The 12,038-nt window shown below is 43.4% G+C and overlaps 1 protein-coding gene across 1 annotated transcript; it reads right to left on the bottom strand.

Moving 5' to 3' along the window:
- Positions 1–5,557: 5,557 nt before the first annotated feature.
- Positions 5,558–10,417, bottom strand: Uqcrfs1 (ubiquinol-cytochrome c reductase, Rieske iron-sulfur polypeptide 1). The gene is made up of 2 exons (XM_050142528.1): positions 10,119–10,417; positions 5,558–6,446 (listed from the first exon to the last, which is right to left on the bottom strand). The coding sequence occupies exons 1-2, from the start codon at positions 10,330–10,332 to the stop codon at positions 5,836–5,838; spliced, it is 825 nt and encodes a 274-aa protein (XP_049998485.1). The 5' UTR covers positions 10,333–10,417; the 3' UTR covers positions 5,558–5,835.
- Positions 10,418–12,038: the final 1,621 nt, after the last annotated feature.

Genomic DNA, 12,038 nt, shown 5'->3' with positions numbered 1-12,038 from the left:
AGGGATATCTTGCCCAGCCTAATGGGGAGGGCCTTCGTCCTGCCTCAAAGCAGTGTGCTAGACTTTATTGACTCCCCATGGGAAGCCTTACCCTCTCTGAGGAGTGGATGGGGGAGTGAGATGCGGGGAAAGTTGTGGTGTGTGTGTGGCAGGAGTAGGGGGTGTCCAGTTCTACCCCATTCTCAAGCACAGACGTGAATAAAAACTCTCCGTAATGGAAAGTGCAGACAATGAAGGCAAGCTGGGGCTCAGCTACTTCCCTTGGGAAAGAATCGGTTAAGCTTTCTTCACAATGAAATCTGCACATCTTTCTTTCTTGTATGGTTTTCTATAAATTGTTAAACTGTCACAGCAAGGTGGGGAAAATACCCTGCCTCCTCTTCCTCTTATTTTCCTTGGGCACAGATCACTGGAAGGCATATTTGGAAATTATGTAGAGCTAACATTCCTTTGGTCATCTGGACGCCTGAGTTAAGATGATTACTTCAGGTTTTGAGTTGAAATCCTGGGAATCGGGGAGATCTTTCCAGTGGTCTTGGCCAAATAATGTGGGTGATAGTTATTGGTGTTAACCAGCTGCCTTTCGGCATTTACAAGAGGTTAATTCTGAAAACCCTTTCTCTCTGGGTTTATCTGATTGGGTTCTGAGTGATCAGCTTTTAGAGGGTCTTGTGACACAGGCAGTAAAATGATCCTGCTCAGTGTCTAACGAGGGTTTAAAGCCAGATGAGGGCATCTTGGAACTAGACCTGGCACTTACCATCTGTCTGCTTGTTAGTCAGTGATTACTCATTGTCTCCAGAACACAAAAAGTGGTCCTGTGGTGCAGACTGCCCCATAATTTAGGGGATCTCTTTTAAAAGAATAGGGGGTTCAGCAACATGCAAAAATTAGTGCTTTAAAGGTTTCAAACTCACCAGTTCTGGTGGCGCAAGCTGGTAAGATTTGCGGGAGGAGGCAGAGGCAGGAAGATCTAGAGTTCAAGGCCAGCCTGGAATATATTTAAAAAAAAAAAAAGGTACAACCCCATTTTGTAGGTCAGAGATTCAAGAAATCATTTGCCTCTGTTTCAATATCCATCTTATGTCACAAAGAAAATCTCTTTGAAGAAAATCTGAACTGCAAACGGGAGACAACTGGATGCCCCTTGGCACCACCAACCCTGTCTTCTCTAAGAGGGTACTAAAGCTGGGTTGGTCCTCTGCCCCTCTCTGAGGTTGGCTTGGGCAAGCCTTCTTCCAGTGTAGGCTTGCATGCACCATGCATATTTCTCTGGCCAGTTTTCTCAGTGTCCCTTGTTTCTGTACCAGAGATGAGGGAACACGCCACGATGGCTTCCTTCTTCCTTTTGGGTGACTGCAGGAGGCTAGATGGCAATTGCAAACAAGGCAGCTTACTTACATACTTATTTATTATTTATCTAACTTTTTCCTCTTTAGTTGCATCTGTTGGTGAATGCCTTCCAGGTTTCTTTCAGGTGAGGATTGGTCAGAATTTATAGGTTAGGGGAGGTACTATTATCTTTGAGAAATAGATATTATTAGTGCACTGATGCATAGGAAACTCTCCAAGGTTGTATTCTAGTTAGCATACTTTATAAAATATTTTAATTACTTGAGCTGATAGTTTCGTCAGATATTATTTTAGAAAAGAACCATGTTTTATTATATTTTTCTTATGCAAAATCTTATTTTTATTTTGAGATAATATAACTTAGAACCCTTTTCTATTAATTATTGATTTCTTTTGTATTTTTTTTCTAAATTACATTTTGAAGTCAGGCGTGGTAGTGCACTCAGAAGGCAGAAGCAGGCAGATCTCTGAGTTGGAGACCATCCTGTCCTACAATAGTGAATTTTAGGCCGCTCAAAATAAAACAAAACAAATTACATCTGAAAAATTATTCTAATATTCAAATTAGACAAAATTATTTTTCTAATAAAAACACATTAACATGTGTTTTAGATTTTAGTAAGTTTTTGTTTTGTGTTGTAAAGAGAACTGTCTATGTAAATTTAAAAATTTTAGTGACCCTAATTTACAGTGAAGACCCAAGAGGAAAGTAATTTTGGATTATTTGCCATCTATTAATTTTACAATGGGTCATATATGGTGTTCCTTTTATAGACTTATAAAGCTTAAGCAAATGCTTAGACACCATCCTGGAGCAATGGCTGTGTGAGCTACTTTAGCAGCAGAACATGGCTGCTAATGTCTCATGGAAGGGTCAGCAGAGTGAGGCCACTGTTAACTCTGAGCTAGAATTTATCTCACCATAAAAAGCTAATCATAACAAAGCCCCAGCTGTAGTCCATCTTACGGGCTCCTGACACTCCCAGAGAGAACTCTAATTTAGTTAAACTAAAGCTATGACCTATGACATGCTACATGGCCAGTACCAAAAAGAAGCAATGAGTATTATGAAACTCATTCTTCAACACAATAATGAACTGCCCCATACAGATGACCCACCTGTGCTAGCTAGTTTTATGACACAAGCTAGAATCAAGAGGAAGGAATCTGAGAAAATAAGAAGAGGCTGCAGGCAAGCCTGTAGAACACTTCTTAGTGATTGATGGGGGAGGGCCCAGTCTATTGCCCCTGGCTGGTGGTCGTTTTATAGGAACGCTGGCTAAACAAGCCATGAGGAGTAAGCCAGGAAGCAGCACACCTCCATTGCCTCTACATCAGCTCTTGCCTCCAGGTTCCTGCCATTACTGCTCTTGATGATGAAATGTTATATGTAACTGTGTGTGAAATACTCTCCCAGCCCCTCAAGTTGCTTTTCGTCATGGTGTTTCATTATAGCAACAGTAACCCTAAGTAAGACATTACCCAATGGAACCTAAATTTTCCATTATATATGTGTGTGTATACATATATATATATATATATATATATATATATATCCCAAACTTTATATATATTTGGGGGTTTGAACCAGAAACTCAGGAATTCCCAGAGCAAGTCCATACTAAACCCACCCCCTCTACTGTAAGCCACTCTACCCACAACAGCCTAGGACCATCTGGAGCTGGACCTGGAATTCTGGCTGGAGACCTCCACAGCCGGGACCCTCACCACCACCTGCTCACCTATCAGCCACTTCCCCAACTTTGACAATGTGTGACACAGACACTTTGGAGTCAAACCTGGAGTCTGAACCAGAACTTCAGGTAGGGATTCTCAAAGGCAGTTTATCCCAACTGTCTGCCACCCAACCCAATGCTTGGTCCAAGAGACCAGAGTGTGACCCAGAAACCCAGTTAGAGACCCAGAGGCAGTCTGGTTTTTAATTACCTGTACAACTATCAAGTACCCAACTCATCATGTTGATTTGGTATAAAGTCTGAACCCAAAATCCCAGAGTGGCCCCAACGCTGAAAAACAAGCATCATTTGGCCGCCCCACAACCTGACAAAGAGCCAAACACCCACCTGACATAGGTAAGATCAGAACTAATCTGTACTAAGAACACCATAATGATCTAACTTCAGATGCTAGATGACAAAAATACAAACATGGAGGCTGGAACCAAGGGTAGGTTGGAGCAGCTCAGTCCATGGTGGCAGGAATGTGTTCCCAACACAGCGGACTAGAAAGCAGAATGCAGCCTTAACTATAGTTGGGACTGTAACTCTCAAAGGCCTACCTCTAGAGACCTACCAGCCAGGGCTCACCTTCAGGGAGGTCCCACAGCTATCTGCTGGGGACCACGTATTTAACACATGAACTATGGGGGCACTCTACATGTATACCATCATGTTTGCATTGAAATAGTGCAAGCTCTGCTGCTCCAAAAGGAAAGCACCATTTTTTGCATGAGGTGCTGGAATTCTCAACAGGATAAATAAACCATTTTCTAGAACAGAATGGGTAGAAAGAATGTACATTACAAAGGGATTTACTTGATGGGCTTAGGTGATACAGGTTTGTCCAATGGTTATATGCAGGCTGGAGAGACAGAAACCCTGGTAGCCGCTGAGTCCAAGGCTTGATGGGAATACTGGACCCAGAGAACAAGTGTGTACCGTTCTTTCTTCAAATGTCTTTTAACCAAAGCAGGGTCTCAGGTCCCCAATCAATATGCTCTTCTCTAAATTCCTAGCTAACAGAGCTCTGAGGGCTACTGAATAGAAATCCTGGCTTACCGTATGGTTTCTCTTACAATGTATCACTGTCCTGGGTTTTCAGCAGGTGACCAGGAAAGCAAGGTATAGTGCTCCATGTTGGTAACCCTAACACCTATCTGTATTTGAGGCGACCCAGGCAGCAGACTGCAACTTCTCAGGTAACCAGCCCAGCTTCCAGATGGACTATGCAGGCCTCAGAGCACCCTACTGAAGTCACTTGGTAAGATCTATGGATGAGCACATAGATCTACTATGAGAGCGACAGTACTTGGTGGGTGGCTTTTCTCTGATGCAACCAGAATATTGAAAACTTTACAGGGCCACTGACTATAACTCACTGTTTTGAAAACTGTCAACAAAACTGAGACTTCCAAGTTGGAAAAAGAAAATTCCAACATCAACTGATAGACTCTAGGCAATGTGATTCGTTTTTGAGTGTTTATTTAAAAAAGCACAAATATGCTAAATAATTTGTGGGGAGAGAAAGTTGAACACTTGTGACTTAGAGGATGAGAGTAATTTTGCTTTATTTTTGTTTTTTTTAACCTAAACCCCCTGCAAGTCTCCACTAGCATGATTACTGTTTACTGGGAGACTAACCCACAAGCAAAAGTAAAGGCTGGTTCAACAAATCTGAAATAGGACAGGACCCTATTCAGGTCAAACACAAGGGGTTTGGGGCAGACCAAATGCAAAATGCTAGACAATCACTGCTTACACTAACCTGGAAGCCTGTCTAAAAGCAGAGCCGAGCACTGCTAAAGGCACCATTTATGACACTTTAGGAGACAAGTAAGATTTTTATCTATTTTCATCAACACCCTGAAGATTCTCCTTTCCAATCAAACGCTTTATAGGCTGCAGGAGATGGACTGTTCTGAGTCGTGTCTGCTAACTGCAGTCTGCGGGCTGCTCTCCTCTAGCATAGGGACACTAGTCCCACGCTAAGTGAGCTTGCACAGGGACCAAGAAAAGCTCACAGATATATAAAAGTATTCCGACAATACACATGCAAACATTCTGAATGTTTATCTTTGCGCAGAATATGGCTTTGACAGGTTTCTGTTCTCCCTGTCCCCCCTAGGCTCTGGCGGCAGTCCTGTTACACGGGATACGCTGACTGTCCCGTGCCTGTCGTCCTGTGCTCAGGAGCACAGCAAGGTTACAAGTCTGAGGCCAGTTTGGCTACAGAATAAAATCATCCTTAAAAACAAAAATATTTCAATAAAATATTGTATTTTTACACTTTATCCCTTTTATAACTATTATCTCTCATAACTCTGGAAACTATCAAAACAGAAAAACATCTGACATTAAAATAACCTTCCCTATCTACTTCCAAGTAAAAAAATGGTACCCTGCCTCTTTTCAAGATGTAAGAAATTTAGATGATAAATGAGGAAACTATTTACAGATTTCACAAATATTTTGTACAACAATCTGTAATGTTTTATTAGAATCAGCTATCAAAGACATTGCACCTTCCAAGTCTGTGACTGGATTTTATGATGTTCAACAGCTTTATTACGGTAATGCTTGACAATATTTAAGAGTGAACTCAATTACTTCACATGTTTGCCAGTACATTATTCACAATTCTTAAATATTTTAAATCAACCGACCTAGAAGTACACCAGGCTTACTCTCAACTCTTCTGAGGGGACAGGAAGACCAAAAGACACCTAGGCCTTGAGTCCAGTGTCTAACCCACAACAACTACATCATCACTGGTGAACTCATAGGTAGGCACTTCCAGGTTGAGCGGCGCAGGGCCCCGCCTGATCCTGCCAGAGGCGTCATAGTGTGACCCATGGCAGGGGCAATAATAGCCACCAAAATCTCCTGCGTTTGCAATGGGTACACAACCAAGATGAGTGCAGACACCTATCAGAATAACCCACTCGGGTTTCTTTACTCGCTCTAAATCGTGCTGCGGATCTCGCAGCTGGGCCACGTCAACTGCAGCTTCCTGGGCAATCTCCTTCTGGGTTCTATGGCGCACAAACAGAGGTTTGCCTCTCCATTTGAAAGCCATGTTCTTTCCTTCCGGGATGTCAGACAACTTGATCTCGATCTTTGACATGGCCAGTACATCAGCAGAAGCACTCATGCTGGAAACGAACTGGGTGACCACATTCTTGGCAGCATATGCAACCCCCACAGTAGTGGTTGCAGTTACCAGGTAGGAGAAGCCTTTCCTGGCCTCGCTGCTCTCTTTAGAAGATTTTGTGCTGTCTAGAACTTCAGCGCGACGGTAGTCGGAGAAGTCGGGCACCTTGATATCCGTATGGGAATAACGAACAGAAGCAGGAGCTGCAAGACAAACAGGTGAAAACTACAATTAAAAGAATGTCCTGGAAGACATATACATCAGCAAAGACTTTGAGTTATAGTAGCAAACAACAAAAGAAACAGGTATTTCTAGTATGCTTGTTTTTTTTTTTTTTTAATCAACTGCTTAGACAGACTATCCATTATATTATTTCTCATCCTCTCTAGATGATCTCTAGATCTCTAGTGGGTCCCAAAACCCACTTAGTCCACCTAACAATTGCTGTGTGGTCATCTCAAGGTAGATAGATGCCTAGCTGGTACCTCTGCTATGTGCTCTCTGGAAGAATTGCTATAGTTCTTAACATACTAATGACACAACCAGAACTCTCCTGTGACTTGATATACTTTAGCTGTAGAAAACTTAAGGATTGCTATTTTCGATTCCAAGGCATAAAATTCAAGTAAAACCACTTGTGGTCAGAAAACAACATCCTTATCAGCACAGGCAACACTCAATGGAATCTAAAGTAATTACTTAATTTAAAAGGGGGAAATTTTCATATAACCCTCCCTTATAGACAACAGCATCTATATAAAAAAACTATATTTTTCATACTGTGGAGACTTTGAATGGAACATTTTTCCTGTAGGTCATAAAATAGGCCAATGTTTGTGAGAAATGAACACATCTAAGAACACTACTGACTAGGCACACTTGGAAAGCAGCAGCAGCACTGTCCTCTCTCTCAGGCCATTTGTAAATCTCTGACAAAAAGAATGAGCTCACTGGCAGGATTCTTTAAGTATGTTTAGAAATTAAATTCCCTCACAAAATAATATTATAATAAAAATTTGTTTTATAAATATTCTTCATTTTCAGAAAAATGCGACCTAACACAAGCCACTGTGACAGTGCTACTACCTGGGCCTTTGAGGTTCTCATCTTAAAATACTTCTTTCAACACCCAAATATCAGTATTTTACCCACTTTTCACATGACTTCAAGGTAACTACAGAACTCACAAACCTGAACAGGAATGAAACCTATCAAGATTACTTTTCTGACAACCCAACCCTTCTGGAGAGGGAACTAAGACATGAGTAGTGGCAGCCTCAGAGTCACTATTAGGACTTTGCAGAATCGCTTGACATTATATTATGCATTATTCTATCTAATACCAATGGGATGGTATAGACTGGTATTTGTAATTAAGAATTACTTCTCCATCACAACGCCTGAGATTACATTAAAAAATGTTTACCTAAAATAGAAAGGAGCCAAGTTCACAGTTCTAAATTCAAGAGTACCCACAACCACCAACCATTGACAATACAAGGTAATTAAGAACACTACATAGAATGAATGACTCATTCTCATTCGAGTTATGGTGACAAAAGAAATCTAGCTATAATATAGTTATCATTCTCTGTATAGCAAGTTATACTTCACTGCATCACATCATCAACCAAGGACCCTTGAGGAAACTGCCATGTTGCAAAAGTCATTCTCTATGTAATTTGCACAAGGTGTATTAAGCATGGATTCTTAATCTAATTTTAACCTTAAGCATTATCGCTATCCATTATGGAAATATCACTTTGAAAAGAAATAAAAGGAAATCTAAGGCACGTAAACTTTTTGCAGTTGTAGAGCTAATGTAGCTAGAAATCCGCAAGGAAGGGATGTTACCATAATGAAACACAAGGAAGGGATGCTACCATGATGCAAGCTTATTCCTCTGTGCAGCTTCCAACCAAAACCCACCAATTTTTGACACTACCTATCCATAAGTGGCTTTTTCCATAAGCCACCTGGATGGATTTGTCTTTATCAAGACAGGGTTTCTCTGTAGCTATGGAATCAGTCCTGGAACTCGCTCAGTAGACCACACTGGCCTCAAACCCAGAGATCTGCTTGCCTCAGCCTGAGTGCTGGGATTAAAGGTGTGAGCTACCATGGCCCAGCCCCTGGATGGATTTTAATGTACAATTAAGCTACAAGTGTGCTTCCAGAAAAAGGTTTTGGCTGTTTTAAAACTGTCTGCTTTGGAGTTTGTGGTTTTTTGTTTATTTGTTTTTACAATAATCTTTACAAGAAACCTTTGAGCTATCTGACAAACCTGAGAGATGCTTTTCATTTTGCCACTTCTCCTTATTTCTCATCTCCCCATCCCCAGCCCAAACAGACCTGGAATAACACTTCTGTCCTGAACAGTTTCTCAAAGACCCACTAGTGTTCCCTCATATTTACTCAGAAAAAAAGATCGTGTGTTACTTTATAGGAAATCTGACACGGGGAGACAAAAATTAAGGAGCCATTCTAGCCTCTTAAAACGATGGTCAGAAGTCTCAACAATAGAAGGGAAAGTGCTAACATGTCATAATGATGTCAGATATCAGTAAACACAACACTGGTTTTTGTTGTTTTTCGAGACAGGGTTTCTCTGTAGCTTTGGAGCCTGTCCTGGAACCAGCTCTTGTAGTCTGTCCTGAAATTAAGGTTAAAAGCTAAAACAGAGATATGCAGAAAACAGCGCCAGTCAAGCTAGGCATGGTGGCTCATGCTCATAATCCTAGGCCTGGGAAGGCAGAGGCAGGAAGGTCAGGAGTCTGAGACTAGTCTAGGCTACACAGTAGGACCCTGCCTCAAAAGGAAAAAAAAAATAGCAAGAAAAAGAGGGGTAGAGTGGGTGGATGAATGCCAGGTAAAAAACTGCCCAAGTGGACAATTTGATTAGCACACAGAAAGACCATAAACTCAACACTCAGCAGTGCCAAGTAGATAACACAGTAAGGACCAAGATGAAGCAGTCAACTAAGGGAGCAGAAGCCTGAGCCCCCGCGCAGCTTCCCACACTGTGGGAGACACCAGAAATCATTCCAGATTTTTAACTCACAAGGGCATGTGAAGAGAAACGTTAGACCAAGCATTGACTTAGGCAAACTTGGAACACACCACGCTGCGTAGAATCCCGGCTATGTGGGTCACTCCCCCTCTGGGGGTCTGTTTTCTGTAAGGGTAGCATCTACACCTACCGTATCTGCCTCTCCACAACTAAGTGGGGCTGTGAGAGCCCCAGCTAGAGGACCCAGATACCTGATACACTGCTGACCCTTTACAGTGGAACTGACCTCCGGGTTATGCCTTCCTTTCTTACTTTTGTGGGGGTGGGGTCGCTAGGGAGGGAGTTAAGATGCTGAAAGACAGATGTACCAGTGAGTTGTCTCGAGTGAGTCGACGTGTTCTTTACAACTTCTATTCTGCATACTTATCGTCTAAACCGTACCAATGATTTTACATTTTACACAGAATTCTCTCACTTAAGCCTCACGACACCAAAACTGTTATAACCACGAATCCACTTCAACCATGAGGGAAAACGTTTGAAAATTTGCCCAAGGTCAAACTCCTGTTAAGCAACAGTATCCCTGCCACTTAGCGGGGACAGTGGGAGGGCTAATCTTGAAGTTAACCAAGGAAGTCAAGTGCAGCCTGAAAGCAGACAGATTCCTGAGGCCTCGGGGGTGGGGAGTGGGGAGATGCCGCTGCTGGAGCATCCCAGCGGCACTCCGTCCTGGGGAGGCGCTCGGCCGCCAAGGTCGCTGAGCCCAGAACCGCATCCTCTCACTCCCGCCGGCGAGCCACATCCCACAACACCGCCCTCCCCTACCTCCCTGAACCCGGATCGGGGCACCCTGAACCCGGCTCACCGTTGAGGAACACCGTGGCGACCAAAGGCCGGGTCGCGGCCTGGCCACTCAGCGACTCTCGGGACAGGAAGGGTCGCTTCACGTCCAGCACAGGTGGCTCCGGGGTGGCGGGCACCGCGGCTTGCAGCAGGGGCCGCAGCGCGCCCGCCACCCCGCGGGACGTGGCCGACAGGACGGGCGCGAATGGGCCCGAGCGGGCAGCGACCGACAACATGGCGACAGCGGCTCCAAACACCTAGCCGGTCACAGGGACGACCTTCCGCTCGAACGCAGGCGCGAAGAGGGGCGGACGGCGCAGGGCTTGTGACGTCAGCGCGCCGCCGGAAAGGGAGTCCCGCAAGGATCAGCGAATCGGGAGGGTCGCCGCGTTGGAGGCGTGGCTACGGGTGCCAGTTGGGGGCGGGGCAGGAAAAGGCGGGGCCTGGCGCCGGCTCTCATTCCGTGTCTGGTTTGGTCCCGGTGCCCAAAGAAAGCACAAATCAGGAAAAATGTCTGGAGGTCGTGACGCGATCCCTGGCCTTGGTTTAGGGCAAAAATTTAATCAAGGACGACCTAGGCGTGAGAAAAAATTATTACAGAATTAAAGAACAGGCTATTACTACTTCCTAACGTTTATCCACCTAGAATAAATACTAACCATTTTTTTCTATAACATTTTTTTTATCACCTGACAACAAAAAGACCAGAAACCTGCGTGCAAAGTTTGACAACGACAGTGGCTTACGATTATTCATTATGTACTATGCTTTAGATTTGGTGGTTTCCTGCTTTGCTCATTATGGTCTCTTGAATAATAATGCAATAGTGCTATCTGCATTTTGCTACCGAAGGACCTTTTGGTGTTTAGACCCTTTGCTCAAGCATGGATTGCCAGAAAACAGTGGGTTGTCATAGTGCCCTGAACCAGTTCTCCGAACTGGTTTCTGAACCAATGGGTTTCCCTAGTGATATTTTAGGTGGTACAAAGGGGGAACTCGGCGATCACTTTCACATAGTGAGACAACTACTGCCTTTTAACTTCTCAGTTCTGGTTTCACCAATAGCAAAAGTCTCAGTTTGCTGCTAATAAACATTAACCCTTCTTACACTTCATAATCTCCAATTTTTGAAGTAGAATAAACCTTATCATTAAGTTCACACAGGCAATTGAGTTTAGAGATATTATTTGTTGTCACAGGATGCAGTGCTCCATACAGATTTTCTACTCGATACCATAGTAAGATACTTTGTTTCTGCATTTCAAGTTTTAAAAACAAGTTCCATATAAAATATGAAATTAAGCTCTGAATTTGGCATGATCGTGATATGATGCTTGTATAAGTCACTACATGGATGCTGGAACCTTGGCAGGGTTCCAAACCTTGATGCTGCCGTTTCCTCATAAAATGGAGGTGGGAATGTGAGTTCCCCACTTTGCAAAGTCACTGGGAAGACAGAATGCCCTAAGTTGTCCAGAGTCCATCTGATGAGTCCTGACAGTGTGCTCGTTTCTGTTCCTCTCTGGGACTGCAGGACCCCAACCATTTTCTCTTATGGCTTCGTCTATAAAGTCCAGGCACTGCATTGTACTCTCAAGATAGTGTGCTACTTCCTCGGGAGCCGTCTGACATCCGCAACACCATCAGAGCAACTACCATGATAGTTTGATTGCTTTGGGTGAAATGATTCAAGTTATGGCAGCCTGATGAGAGTGATAAGAGTAAATAGAGATTGAATGAAGAAATGGATGAATGAGCCTTCTGGGGGCCCTACAATTTCCTGGTAGAATGACTGATATGGGACTCTCTGTGTTCAACCTCAGTTATATCTATCTCTCACACGAACTGTGCCTGGGCAAACTCTGTGCGTGTTTCAGTCTTTCCTCTATGAATTAGAAATAATACCATACATTCCAATGAGTTATTGCGATGATTAATGGAC

Source organism: Alexandromys fortis, unplaced genomic scaffold (genome assembly GCF_014885135.2).
Source record: "Alexandromys fortis isolate MF-2015 unplaced genomic scaffold, M_Fortis_MF-2015_v1.1 scaffold_5, whole genome shotgun sequence".
Lineage (NCBI taxonomy): Eukaryota > Metazoa > Chordata > Mammalia > Rodentia > Cricetidae > Alexandromys > Alexandromys fortis.
The sequence above is the reverse complement of the archived record's forward strand: the minus strand, read 5'-3'. Positions and strand labels throughout refer to the sequence as shown.